At 29.9% G+C, this 16,077-nt stretch overlaps 1 protein-coding gene across 1 annotated transcript in view; it reads right to left on the bottom strand.

The window, feature by feature from the left end:
• Positions 1–787: 787 nt before the first annotated feature.
• Gs2 (glutamine synthetase 2) overlaps positions 788–16,077 on the bottom strand; it is a 28,169-nt gene continuing 12,879 nt past the window's right edge. Inside the window, exons 2-8 of the mRNA XM_088261378.1 lie at positions 11,341–11,394; positions 8,555–8,612; positions 6,388–6,585; positions 4,584–4,745; positions 3,660–4,131; positions 2,365–2,504; positions 788–2,069 (exon numbers count right to left, since the gene is read on the bottom strand). Of these exons, the coding sequence (XP_088117504.1) occupies positions 1,921–2,069; positions 2,365–2,504; positions 3,660–4,131; positions 4,584–4,745; positions 6,388–6,585; positions 8,555–8,588 (1,155 nt within the window). The 5' untranslated portion in view covers positions 8,589–8,612; positions 11,341–11,394 and the 3' untranslated portion in view covers positions 788–1,920. The remainder of the gene's footprint in view (positions 2,070–2,364; positions 2,505–3,659; positions 4,132–4,583; positions 4,746–6,387; positions 6,586–8,554; positions 8,613–11,340; positions 11,395–16,077) is intronic.

The following is a 16,077-nucleotide window of genomic DNA, read 5'->3' as shown; positions in this document are numbered from 1 at the left end:
TCAAATTAAAAACTAAAATAGTTTTTATTTTACCACATAAGTTTTAGTACCAAACATACATATATACATATACATACATATATGTATATATATATATATATATATATATATATATATATATATATATATATATATATATATATATATATATATATATATATATATATAATATATATATATATATATATATATATATATATATATATATATATATATATATATATATATATATATATATATATATATATATATATATATATATATATATATATATATATATATATATATATATGTATATATATATATATATATATATATATATATATATATGTATATAAATATTTTTTTTTAATTTTCATGTTTTTGTCTCCTATACAATTCATTTAATTACTTGAGTGGTACTTGATTATAGTTGGCCTTCACGTATGTGATTATTTGAATATGTAGTACAGTTTTGACTATCCATTTTATATTTAATTTTTTGTTTCGGCACTCACTTTGTGGTAAGACATGATTGAAATCGTTAAAGAAAAACACTAGTTATTTTTACTACTTGAGTTTATTTTATTATAACGACTCGTTTCAGAAGCTTTTCAGCGTTTCAGGTCTAAATATAAACTGAATATATTTACACCTGTAGACGGAAGCATAGCTTCCAAAACAAGTCCTTATAATAAAATAATCTAAAGTGGTAAAAAGAACAAGTGTTTTTCTTTTACAAATCCATTATATATATTCCTCAATTGATTTATTTTTTTATCCCATGTGTTAGTAAAACCAGATAATATTTTTTCAAAGACATTTTTTTATTTTGACATAATATTATTTTCAAAAATACATTAGAAATACAATAGACAAATATTACTTTGTAATTCAATTGTGCAAAAAATAATCATGCATTTATTATTTTCTCGGTGTAGGTTCAAGAAAACTATAGAATATAAACTTAAGAGATATGGCTTGTGCTGACGCAACAATATATTATTTTTTTTATATGTTACCTTTCTAAACATCGAATACAATACAACTTGCATTATAGTGGATCACATTAATAAGCTACATCGATTAAATCTTTATTATAATTTTCACTTAATATAACATACAAATAGCAATTATTAAAAGAAAATATATGCAAGACCCCGTTAACATATTATAATATGGTGCTAAGTGCACTCTTTTACCTTAAAACAAACTCTGGAATATTCACCACACTCTTATTTTTTAAATATCATATACTTAACTAAAATTTCTCATATTTAATACTTTTCTTCTTGATTTCTTTTTAAGACCATTTAAACGACTCAATTAAAAGTGAATTACCTTTTCAAGTTTTCTTACAACAAAACTGTCAATACTATTATAATATTAATAATGATATCTTATAAGTGCAGATGTTTGATAGAATAAGCATGGTTTTGATGAAAAAATATATTTATTCTCACTATGCGCAAATCTTTGAATATATTCAGAATATAATAACAGTTTTCACAACGTACCACTAGAATTGTTAATTACCAACATCTAATTTCAACATACACATATATCATTTTTACTACTTTGTATATAACGTGAGGCTTACAGCTCAGGATGTATTCGTGACTTTTATATTATTTTTTTTTATTTTCTCTAAGAATCCTTTGAAAATCTCGATGATTCGATTACGTTAAATAACCCAGACGATACTTTCACTCTCAATTTTACCAGTTATTTGTGAAAAAGAAAAAGAAATGCTACAAAATAATTTGAACTTAAGAAGTAAGCGATTAATGGCGAGTACCTTTCAAATAAACATTACTTTTTTTGCAAGAATATAGATCAAAATTACGAATAATACAAACACAAGGTAAATCATAAACAGTCATATAAATCATTTGAATTTTTATGCGTCATGATTTGCCTTGAAGATGTCATTTTCATCGCTTATTCGTTGAGGCAGACAGTTCTCAGAATGGCGTCCACAACAGCGTAGGGATCGCAGTTAGATGACGGTCTACGATCCTCCAAGTAACCCTTCTTTCCTTCTGCGACGCTCCTTGGAATCCTGACACTGCAGCCGCGGTTGGCAACTCCTAAAATCAATTTAATGAGGGCTAGAGATGTTCTTCGAAACGAAATACACGAAATAAAGAAGCTAACAGTTGTGTTGTTAGACTAACTCGATATTATTCAATTCATAATTTATGACATTCGTTTGTAAATGCCATAACTAGGCGAAACAATTGTGACAATATTAATTTTTATGAGTTTTTTTTAACAATAATATACAACTAGGTAGACTCAAAAAATCTATGTTTGATAAAACAATTAATACATAAATTAAAATAGAGTTCTATAAAAAATAAAGATAATTGATGAGCATCGTACCTGCACTGAAATCATTAATACTGGAAGTCTCGTAGTTTCCTGTAAGGCGCTTCTCGTTGTCCTTTCCTCCTTTGGGATCGTAGACTTTGATGTGTCGCATGTGAACCTTGGAAAGCTTGTCAATAGCTTTCTCAATTTCACTGTAAAACAGAAAATATGCGATTATTTTATGTAAAATAGCGATTAAACATATTTTGATCCTAATTGTATTTTATACTTTTTTAAAACATGTTTGTACACCCCATATATAAAATAACTTTATTGGCAGTATATATATCGCTCACTCCTTTCAAGAACGTCATAAATCAAAATTCGTCAATTTTCAGTTGTGCATGTTTTCGGAATACCCAGAAAATGTACTATATCCCAGCAAAAGCGGCATATTTTAAACATAATATTTACCCGCTACAGGGCAGAAAGTGTTGTTTTTGCATTTTGAAGAAAATGTATTGTTTAATTATTTTTTTTTAAATAAATTAAATATTTTTCAAATGGAGAAAAAAACCTTCAGGTTTCATCTCAAAAGATCTGTTGCACAGTAAAAATTTTAATAAGTGGCTTGATATTTATTTTTAATACATTGCATTTTATTTTTAAACTTAAAAATCGTTCTCCTGAAAAATCAAGTTTTTTGATTTATGACGTTCTTGAAAGGAGTGAGCGATATGTATATATATATATATATATATATATATATATATATATATATATATATATATATATATATATATATATATATATATATATATATATATATATATATATATATATATATATATATATATATATATATATATATATTATATATATATATATATATATATATATATATATATATATATATATATTTATTTATATATATTTATTTATATATATATATATATATATATATATATATATATATATATATATAAATATATATATATATATATATATATATATATATAAATATATATAAATATATATATATATATATATATATATGTATATATATATATATATATATATATATATATATATATATATATATATATATATATATATATATATATATATATATATATATATATATATATATATATATATATATATATATATATATATATATATATATATGTAGTTTTAAGTATGTAAATGGCTATGGTGGTAAAAAGTGGTATTGTTTGCATGCTGTAATAGTGATTGTCCCGACGAAGAGACGGGTACGTCTCGAAACCGGTAGACATAAAAATCTCGGTGAGTGGTTAAATACTAATATTATGAACATTAAAGAACAAGTAAATAAATTAGCTCACATGATCCCGTTCTCCTCTCTCATCTTCAGGGTGGAGAAGTTGGTGTGGGCGCCGGAGCCGTTCCAGTTCTCGATGGGCTTGGGGTCGAGGCTGACGATGATGCCGAACTCCTCGGCGAGGCGGTGCAGCAGGTAGCGGGCGATCCAGAGGTCGTCGGCCACCTTGGTGCCCACGGCCGGGCCCACCTGGAACTCCCACTGGGCCGGCATGACCTCGGCGTTGGTCCCGCAGATGGCCACGCCCGAGTACAGGCAGCAGCGGTAGTGCGCCTCCACCAGGTCCCGGGCGTACACCTTGTCGGCGCCCACGCCGCAGTAGTAGGGCCCCTGCGGCGGCGGGAACCCGCCCTTGGGCCAGCCGAACGGGCGGCCGTCCGAGTCCAGCAGGGTGTACTCCTGCTCGATCCCGAACCACGGGATCTCGTCCTTGCACTTTTGGTAAGCGTCATCGCAGTTTTTCCTCTTGTTTGTATCTGAAACATCAATATTATGACTTTAATTTTTGAAAAGTAACATACTCGTTTCTTGTTTTCGCTATGTTTTTTAAACATATACACACATATACACACATATATTACTTTTATTATTATGACTTTGATTATGTTATGACATCACCAGATTTAAGGTTCGAATTGATCTGATCATCTTCATCATGACAGATTTTCTGTTCTTTGGACACGTTGCGCGTGACAATGAGGATAGCCTGGAACGACTTGTGATCAGTAGCCTGGAGGGGATGAAAAGGAGAAGAAGATCCTTACACGACAGACCGATTAAGTTAAGACAGAAGAAGGCACCTCGGTGGTTAGAGCGCTACGTGCAGCGCAGTCACGGGATAACTGGAGAAGACTTATTGCTTCGACAAGGGTCAGAACCCTCAGTAATGAGTACTAATACGGAGAAGAAGAAAATGTCAAATTATTACCTGTCGGCTCGTAGTTGTACTTGTAGGTATCACACATGACCAGGATGTTGTTCCCGCGCCTGAACGGATCCTTGTAGATAGCCTGAGGGAAGAGGAAAGTATCGGAGTTTTGGCCAGTTGCCTGCTTGGTGGAGCTACCGTCGTAATCCCAAACGGGAAGATCTGGAACACGAAAGAAGACACATAGAGCTACATATCCAAACCGCGGACGTTTCGTGTATTTACCTCTCTTAACACGAGCAGCAATCTCTATTAGGAAGGTATGTAACTTTTTACTGAAATATGTACATATATCTGTAAGCATTATCCTGTTTTTTATAGGAACAACCTACAAGGACAAGGATGCGAATTACAGCAACATTATCCAAAGTAGTTTTGTTCCATTTTTAATTAAAGTTTTACTTAGTAAATACCACTAACTAACTAATTAACTAACCATCACGCCGCTTCCCCGCAGGGGTAGGCAGAGAGAATAGAACGCCACACCACTCTGTCTTTGCAAACATTCTTCGCCTCTTCCACGTTCATGCATCTCCTCATACATACCCGCCGATTGTTACGACTCCTAACCTGACCATTTTCAAGTATTTGGCATACCTGATCGTGCCATGTTTTTCTCGGTCTTCCTCTGCTCTTTTTTCCACTTACATTCGCCTCAATAATTTGTAGTAAATACCACTATTTCTAAAAATCTACTGTGACACGTGTTTTGGTGCATTCCGCATTATTTTCAAAGTAAAACTTTAAGTAAAAATGGATAGATTTTACCACAAAGTGACTGCCATATCAATTAATTAAATTGTTTTGTTCCACTAAAATTAGTTTGTTAGGATGTAAGAAATAAGTTTTTTGAAAAAAACTCCTACTTTATCCTCCCTTCGTTTCTGTCGATCAATAAGGATGAGATTTGTCAAAGAAACGGTGGACTAAGAAAATCAGAAATCTTGTACATAATGATGCTATAAACGTTTTACAACAGAGTGAATTCGTTTAAGAAATGTCTATACCTATACCTATTTAGAAACCACGCAATCACTCTACCTATGGTCGACACAAAAGTAACGCTGCAATTTCGACGACTTCAATTATGGTATATTACCCGCAAAGCCTCTACTTTTAGAAGCTTGTCTGCAGTAAGGTATGATAGGTATAATAGTAAGGATAAAGAAGACAAATTTGTAAAATACATCACAAACATCCAGACCAATTAAAATAAATCTGTCTGGAATTTATTTTGCACTTTGCGAGAATCGATCCAGTGACGCCAGTTTCGCAGTCGAGCGTCTACCCAATTACGCCGTGGCGCCTGCCTGTATCTTGATTTATGTTCTAAATTTGGTCGATGTCAGGGGGCATGACACGTACAGAGAAAGAAAAATTATTCAAAATTCAAATAATGATTTTATTATTCAATATGTGTTCAGCAAACTAGTATTTTCATTTTTTTTATTTGAGCATCAGGTGTTATTTTATTATAATGTTAACATTACGTGTGGTGTTATCTATATGTGTTGAAACCGGTAGGAGAAATGCACAAAAAATAAAAGCGCTTACCAACAAAGTATAGGTTTTTTATGCTTTGTACATAAAAAGGATTGATAATTTTGTGGTATAGTAACTCTCCTTATCATCCATTTCCAATTTGTGTAATACCACTTTTATAAACACTTATTCATGACTACCGGTTTTGAAAAATTTATGAAATTCAGGTTTTATTACTTTTGTTTAATAAGTGTTTTTAAATGTGCCAAAAAGCTTTTGAAAAAAAAAAAACATTGAAGAAAAAATAAAAATTTTGAGCTACCTTTCGGTTCCGCAGGGATAAAGTTCAGGGTCCTGTCCTTGCAGCGCAGATTTTCACCAGTTCCATCCACCCAGATGTACGTGGCTTGAATCTTATCAGCTGGCATGGGTAGATCCAAATACTTGGTGAGGATTGTCTTATTTAGGTGAGCATTCGGAGAGTCCGTCAGGAAGGTCTGCCCGCCTCTGCGCTGTGCATCTATAGGAATAAGATGTTTTTCTTTATTTCGAATTCTTTTGCATTTCACAACATAATATAAATACAAGTACAAAAAAATATATGATATAAATACAAAAAAAAATCCCACAAAGGCATAGCCTGTGTATGGGTATACATTATATTTTAAGTCGTAGTTTAAAGGCACTGGCAAGAATGCAATAGATATTTTAAGAAGTAAAATTACATTTAAATAAATAAGCTTTTTTTAAGCTCAAAGATAAATTAAGCTTTTCTCGTCTTAGATTGTATTTCACACTACTTAAGACAGTACCTGAAGTACAGAACTGATAGCCTTGATTTGATATAATTAAGGCGGGATAATCTTAGCCTGTGACCTAATTTCCTTTAAAACCAGGTAACATTTAACGTTGATTGAATTTTTTGCTTAAACACCGTTTTTATATTGAAAAAATAAGTTTTTCTTCGAAATAAATATATGGTTTTGAATAGAAAAGAATGTAAGAAGTTTTAACAATTTTTTTTTATTCAAATTCCAATATATGCGTCACGTACTGAATTTTTACGGTTGAGAGTTCACCCTTAACGATAAAGTTAACATTTAGTCCATCTGATGCGGTGCACTATTCACCACGGAGCGCAGATAAGCGTGAAAAAAAGATTAATAATATGAATATAGTGATGAATCGCTCAAATGAATGAATGAATGATTAAACGAATTGAAGTGACAACAATAATACACTTAAGTTATTATCGTACCGTTATTATTACTTGATTCTGTCAAATGACTTTTTTTTTTAAATAATTATTTTCAATATCTGAGCAATCTATGCATTATAAAACTCTATCCTTTGTGTCCGTGTGTAAGTATGACATAAATGATAGATTTATATCACAAGGGTTTTTAGATTTGGTGGTGAAAATGGAAGGTACGAAAAAGAACCTGAAGTGTACACTGAAAAAGTGTCGTAAAGAGAATGAAAAGTAAAGTAAAGAGTAAGTCCATCTCCGTAGTGTAATGGTCAGCACGCTTGGCTACCGTTCTGGAGGTCTCGGGTTCGATTCCCAGGGGGGGGGGAGTAAAATAAGTATAAGTGATTTTTCACTGTACTATTTATTCAATATTACCCTGGACTGGTACCTAATGCGGAGGGCTGATCACCTTTCCTTCATGTGTAAACTATCAAGATAACACTGCGTTTGTATTACGCAGTGCCCTATGCACCATTCGGGTGCGGATAAGGGTTTTATTATTATTATTTTATTAAGAGTAAAACGAAAAAAGAACCTTATTGAAAACTGTGAAAATGGAGGACAAAAGTCATATGGTTAAACATCGTATCGTATAACTCAAAATCCTAACTTTGGACAGGGAACAGTGGAAGTTCCGTCTAGCTCTTGGATTATATAATAGTATGTTGAAGTGACGATAAAGTAAAATTGAAGTGACGATACCTTGCCAAACAAATCACGGAAATTCAAAATACCGGTTAATGCCGTAATTCAAGTTATTCGAAAAGGTCACACAATCTTATCAAATTAACTTTCAAGGCCAATTAATCCAGTTATTTTATTATCAAATTATATATTTATAATATTCACGATAGCAACGGTTATTAAAATTCTATAAAAATGACAACCGGGTTCGGGTTATGTGGTACGTAATTACACATGAAATTTCTGAATATTTTAAGTATGTAATATAATAGTGTAATAAAATATATATTATACTTAATCAAGGTCTAGATCATTGACTAATATGTAGATTGCTACTAATAGAATGGCTCTAAAACCATTAGGTGACAAATCTTTACTTCCCATTTTTAATGACATTTTTTCGATTTTCATTTACTCGAAATGGACCCTTTTTGTGATTTTTTTTCGAAAATATTATTTTTATATATTTTTGAAGTATTAAATTGGGTATTATTATCACAATTTGGGGGAAAAAATCGTTTATTGAAGCAACTAAATTATTTTTTTTACTTACCATCTCCAATCTTTCTTGTGCAACTGTCAGCCATTGTGAATTAGGTCACAGACTTTATCTGTAACAAAAATATTTTTTCATAAGCATATTTAAAACCTCTTTTGTTTTAAACCAAATCGCAGTTTTAATAGTACATTGCATATCAAAATTTTACACGCATGCTGTTCTTATATATAGAAGTGATAATGTAATGATTGATTGTGTTTCTCCCATTAATTACAATAAAATATTATGGTATCCAATAAATCGCCACTGCAGTGTTTGTATTATGAACTTTATATCTACGTACGAGTAGGGAACTAATGTGTCGGTCAATTTAACTTTAAGTCTGTTAAAGAATTAACTAATACGTATTTTTTATTTAAATAGTGATTTGTGAAGTTTTCTAAAAACGAGGAAATAGTATCGAGTTCAAATTGCTGCATTCAATTAAATTCAATATCCATTAGTCATGTTTATTATATCGATATATACGTAGAGTTCATTATAAGGGAAGATACAAAAGTAGAGTAAAATTCACCGACTGCGATTGGAATCTGAATTCTTTAGAAAAAATAAAGCGGTTACTAAATGGAGGAAACAATTTTAATGTTAATTCTTTTTGTAATAAAAGGGTGTTCCGATTTAAGGTAACATTAAGTTATCTGTACCTACTTGATGATGGCATTCATTACTCACTAATACTACACATTCTTGCAACATTATACCTGTATCTTTTTCATGGACCTAATAAGATATTTACGCATCATTATCCTAAATTCTAACAAAGATCACGCGAAGCAAAGATCACTGTAGATAATGTAAAATATTGTATAACATAATATTATAAAAACATATATGCATAGTTATTATAACAAAGTTAACGCAAGCAATTTTTTTTTCAAATTTTTAACTGAAAAGAACATTTCGTTAACGCTGACAAACGCAGATATATTCGTTAATTGCAGCCAATGAAAAAGAAAACTATTTGGTAAATATAATGTACTCTAATGATATTTCTAAAAAAATGTTTTATGAAATAAAAAAAAACTGATAAGAACATTTCGTTAACGCTGACTGACGCAGATTTATTCATTAATTGCAGACAATAAAAAAGAAACCAATTAGGTTAATATCCTTATGTACTCTAGTGATATTTCTTATAAAAAATCCATGTTTATTAATCAATTATATTTATTTGAGTGTAAATTATACTGTTAACAGCAAAATTAAATGTGATTCTCGTTAAATTTTAAATTTTATTAAAAAATATCTATCAACCAACTAATTCACGAGGTTACAAATAATTTCAATTTTGATACTTGTTTTTTACTGGGAGGTTGCGTGCCAAAGGAAAAATTTGCCACAAGCGTAGTTCTATATAAACCTACATATTCATGTTTACAAAAAATATTCTTAGGTTCGTAGAGTGTTAAATTTTCTTCTACCAACGTTTCGGTACATATGTGAAATGTCATTTAAATTACTCTTGGAAAAACATCACGTAAATTCAATTTCAAAATAAATGAACATCAGAGGTGTCTTAGTAATACATTTTTTCTGAATTTTCCAATCATCTTTTAAATATTGACCATAATTTCAATAAATCAACGGGCATAGAAATTTAACGTGTCATCAAACTGGTCTTTTTTCAGACAATGCTGAAAAATTACCCATGATAATAATAAAGACTTGCCCATAATAAATAACGAATTAAATTTAACATGAAGTGCACTTTTAAAAATATTCCGATTATGATTTCATTCTCCATCTTTCAAAAAAAATCGTTTCATATAAATAGTAGACCGTAGAAATTTTACTTTAGTCTACATTTGACATGATGATGGAATGGTTATTCTTAAACTGGCAGTCATGAAGTAGTGTTTTTAAGTGGTATTACACAAATTGAATGATGAATGATAAGGAGAGTGTTATATTACCACACCACAGAATTAACAATGCATTTAATTTACAAAATATAAATTACTCAGTTTATGTACTGGAGCGACTGGAAAATGGGCCTAGCATTTGTACCCAAAATATGCTAAAAAGATATTTTAACTAGAAGTCTTACCCAAAAAAATATGCATGAATTATTATTGCAAAAACAAGGTTTTTCATAATAGTTTTGAATTTCTCATATAGTTTCGTCTGTAGCGTATTTTAACCCGTCCCTTACGGTGCTAAAAGCTTCCGCGTGCTCCGGTAATATATATTTTGTACACCATATAAAAATGTTTAAAAAGGGAAAAATGTCAACATTCCTAAATATTGCTTTTATTGACCATAGTTGAAGTTGAAATGTAACAATTTTATAATTGTAGCTCAGAAAATTATCTGAAAACGAGAAAAAAGACATCGTAAATAGTCGCAATAGCTAGCGTAACGACCGTTGCATACAACGGTTTGCGCACTACAAAACTTGCAACGACATGCGCGTATACACAAAGCAACAGCCCGTTCTCAAAAAATGAGAAACGTTTGTGCATTGGTAATTTTATTTCAGATTTTTTCATAAATAATTTATTTCCTTTGCTGCAAATGAATAATTTTATATTATATTACTTTCATGTAATACTTCATTATATTACGGATTAAAACAAAAATGCTAGGCCCGTATCTATTTAATTTTAAAAAGGTATTCTCATTTCAAATGTCGAGTTGTAATTAAATGTTTAGTAAATACCTATCACCGGGAGGAGACGGTTAAAATTGAAATATTAACAGATTAATGAAAGAAACTGTCGCTTGGTGATCACAATCAATATTGTCAAGTATTCGCTTTTAAACATCATATTCCCATTTACCCAATGATAAGTGCTGAGGAAATTATCCTTGAAATCCAACACGCGGCGCGATATCTGAAACAAAAGAATTTTTTATTAATAATTTTGATTAAAAAGTGTGTCAATCATTGATATAAATGAATATTCTCATGTCATCTAACCATGTGATTATCATAAGCCAATGATAGCCAATTAAACAATACTATCAGTTCAATTAAAAAGTGACAATAATTGATTACGAAATTGTTATCAAGGCTAAGTGTAAAAATTAATTTCACTCCTAAAAGCTTTACTAATTTTTAAAAATTATTGTCGGTGAAATAAAATCAAATCTCAATTTCATATTTATCCCTTACGACTTACATTGATTAAAAATATAAAGAAATAATGTGTTTATCCAGGAATTTGTTTATACAATACTTTTATTACTTATTTCAAAGTTGTAAGTGCTATAACGATCGAGTTTTTATTTTTGTCTTATTATAAATTTATTTTATTTTATTTTATTCCAATCAAATTGTTTACAATCTTAGACTGACTATGCATTACCGCACCAAATAGAAATTGAAAAAACGAATCATTTAAAAAATATCAATTAAAATTTGAATTCAAACAACATCAACCCAAAAGTAAAATAAATAAGTATCGTGCTAAAAAAACCAGTCACATAGTTTTGGAAAAGTAAAACTTTTTTATATAACGTTCGGTAATCAAAATATTTTTAAATGAAATATTCTTAAAATGTATGTTGATTATTGACGAATGGTGTATAATTTGCTAAAAGTAATTATTTTATAGCAGTAGAAATTTCGAAACGGAATTGAAACAACCGGTATTACTTTCTAGACACTCGATACAAACTGCAATTTGCCAGCAATGAAATTACATTATAATACATAATATCTTCGATTGTTAAGTACAGAACTAGTGAAAGTAGAGCACTTGTCGGTTTATATAGGTTATCTAGTATAACGTTATGCTTAGACGACAATCTCCCATACTCATTTTTGTTCTAAATTTTCTGTACGAGAAGGATTAAGAATATTTTAATGTAAAAAAAGAACTTTTTCTACTACAAGATACAATAATAAATTATTTTCATATTATTTTTTGACATCTCATCAAAGATGAAGAAGAATATGGAAGTCTGGGCATTTACGGGGCTGACGACCGTCATAGGCTGGTTTAATTGATCACTTTACACACGTGTAACATTCACCAATTCTACCCATTATTGACAACCACACTGCTCAAATTCTTGGAAGTTCTGTATATATGAACCAATTTAGAAACCTTGTTTTTGAATCACTAGAATTTCACTGGAGACATGACAGCTATATAGCTATATATGTATGTATATATATATATATATATATATATATATATATATATATATATATATATATATATATATATATATATATATATACATACATAAACATACCATATCTATTAGACACCCTCTACCGAATTGGTTTATATCTTTAAATACTTCAATTTTCGGAATTCTTGTTATCCTTTTTAAGTCGCAAAGACCAAAATTATCAAAGACCAAACCCATCTGCTGAATTGGAAAGTGAATGCTACATAAGAATTTCATTGATTATTAAATAAATAATTCAATTAAAATTTCATTTATCTGAATAAAAACGAAGTTGTTGATATTTTGAGAGCTTTTTCAAGATAAAAATATGCAATAAAATTATTGTATTTCTTACGGAATACGATGGAAGTCTGGATGGCTGAAACATTATCAGTAGGGTGAATATATAATATACAGTGTCCGGTAGAATAAATAAAAAGAGAGCAAAATCAAAGATTTGTACTTAAATTAAATAAACAATGTTTGTACCATCGAATCATTATACAATTATCATGTACGATATTTTCCTATCGATACGATTGCAGATAGAAGTGATAAAAATCAATCAAATGTAACAACCCATTAATACGAATTGTGATTAAATTTTAAGTCTTTAATACCTTAATAATACTACGAAACAATGCCCGCAAATAAATAAATGTAATGAAATAACTAAGTGAAGAGTTATAAACAGTTTTTTTTAACATACGTATAAAATATATGGTATTTTAATTATATTCGAATGGTGATATAAGAAATGTAGGTAAGGCTGTGTTGAGATGGTTTGGACATGTGAATCGAATGAATGAAAATAAAAGTAATAAAAGTAGAAGAAGAGCGAGGAAAACTTGGCATTATGAAGTATTTCAAATTCTTAAAAGTGATCAGGTTAGTTTTAGTTTACAATAAAGTCATTTTATTTAGCGATTCTATGCATGAAATAAAAGGATAATATTTCTTTTTACTGTGCAAACGCCGAGTGAAATAATAAAAAGATTAAGATTCAAGTGCTTTATGATGAGAAATAAAATTGGATTGAGAAATTTACAACCATATTGATTTTTTTAATAGGAATATTTCTTTTTGTGGAGAATACACAATGAGAATACATCGCTCACTCCTTTCAAGAACGTCATAAATAAAAAAACTTGATTTTTCAGGAGAACGTTTTTAAAGTTTAAAAATATAACAAAATGTATTAAAAATAAATATCAAGCCACTTATTGAACTATTTACTATGCAACGGATCTTTTTAGGTAAAAACCTAAATGTTTTTTTTTTCATTTGAAAAATATTTAGTTTTTTTTTTAAATAATTACACAATACCCTTTCCTCAAAATGTAAAAACAACATTTTCTGCCCTGTAGCGGGTAAATATAAAGTTAAAAATATGCATCTTTGGCTTGGATAAGGTACATTTTCTGGGCATTCACATGCACAGCTGAAAATTTACGATTTTTGATTTATGACGCTCTTGAAAGGAGTGAGCGACATGTGCTACATATAAGTGAATGATTTACAACATTTTAAGTGTGTCCAAATACTTGTTCACAAATCTGGATTATCTCCAATTATAAAAGGTATTTTTCACATTATTTTTTTGACATCTCAACATAGATGAAGAAGAAAAAGAGTTTCTGCTCAATGAAAAGCTTCTTTCATCTCACCATAGATGTCGCTAGTGAATTATAGTGATTCAAGCACTTTTTTTTAATTTGAACAATATATATGGAAGTTAAAAAAAATTGAGTAGTGTGGTTGTCAATCATGAATAGAATTGTTGAATGTTACACGTGTGTAAAGTGATCACCTAAACCTGCCTTTGACAGTCGTAAGCCCCGTCAATGCCCACACTTCCATATTCTTCTTCATCTATGTTGAGATGTCAAAAAAATATAAAGTGAATGATAATTACATGCTGAATTTAAAGGTATACTTTCACTTTGTATTTTTCCCCCGAGCACATGTACGCAAAGAATAGTCTAGAGTCAAGGTGGAAAGGAAAAAACAAAGCTTTGTTATCACCCAGTCATCATAATATTGAAAAATAACTGTAATCAAACAAAAATCTAGTCGAGTGTCATTACAAACAGCAATGAACTCGCGCCATCTTCATGGCAACAGTCCATTTTTTTTATCTCTGGCCCAATTATTTAAAGATAATGCATTGAAATGTTTTCCGAATCCAGTTTCCACCGGTTCCAATGTTTTTACGAAGCCAATGATGAATTGATTATGAATCTTAGCATTGATTCATCACATTTACTGAAATATTGGAATATATTCATAATTTGGTGAGAGTACCTAAATATTGAAATATTGTCACTTATTATAATTTCTTTTCTTAAATAATCAAACGTCCAATAGACTCTGGTTATGAGACTATTCCTCCTTTAAGGTGCGTTTACTCATTATGTTTAAAGCTACTATAATTTCATATAATTAATGAGTGAAAATTCTAGGCAAAAACACTCGCAGTAAGTATTGACATTCTTTGGTAATCTGCATTTTATGTAATAAAACTACTATGTGTATAGTTGTGCAACTAAATGGGGTTTAACTTTATAAGGTTTAAAGCCTATTTTATCAGTAGACTTGTGAGTGGATTTACTCTGTTTAAAGTTATAATAATTTTATTCATGAGAGAAAAATGTTAAGGTAAATAAACAGGTCACTTAGCGAATGTTTTTTGTTCGGCTCTCTGTTCTATACATTTCATATCGTTTCATATGTAACGGGTTCTTTGTTCAATGTTCTGAAAACTTGGCAACGAAACATTTCGGATGATGTTCACATTTAGGGAATTTCCAGAAGACCTTCTGAATTCTAATTGGTTATTTACCTTGCTGTCGACAAAACGGATTGACCTTTATCTTATTTACATATTCCTAAGCGGACATTTTCCAAGGAAAGTGTGAGCGATATAATGCATACTAAATTGATAATACATAATTACCTTTGAATTCGTTTTGAAATAATATTACGAGTCGATATTACTGCAATCAAATGCGCTTCAATTTTTTAAAGCTTATATTTAAATGTAGGTATTCCTTTAAATGTATTTTTCAAGGCTCATATTTTTGGGTAAATTCTTAACAAACTTTTAAATAAATAAAGTACAGTTATATTGGATATCTAAAGCATAGCTTAAAACAGTAATCATGAAATAAAAGAAAATTTAGTAATGAAAATAATCTCTACTATTAATCTTTAAAATACTTTGAATTTAATCAAATCGTTCCGTAAAATCTCCAATATGATTTAATATGGAAAAATGTATTTTTGAAATCTCGTTACACGTGATATCATAATTTTTCAATCAAATAAATATTGAAGACCCAATTACACAATTCGATAAGTTTTCAGCTTCAAAACTTTCAGTGAGTTCATTTTAG

This window comes from Brachycentrus maculatus, unplaced genomic scaffold (genome assembly GCF_059751285.1).
Source record: "Brachycentrus maculatus isolate JH-2025_06_01 unplaced genomic scaffold, ASM5975128v1 h1tg000153l, whole genome shotgun sequence".
Classification (NCBI taxonomy): Eukaryota; Metazoa; Arthropoda; class Insecta; order Trichoptera; family Brachycentridae; genus Brachycentrus; species Brachycentrus maculatus.
This window is presented reverse-complemented; position numbering and strand designations above follow the sequence as displayed.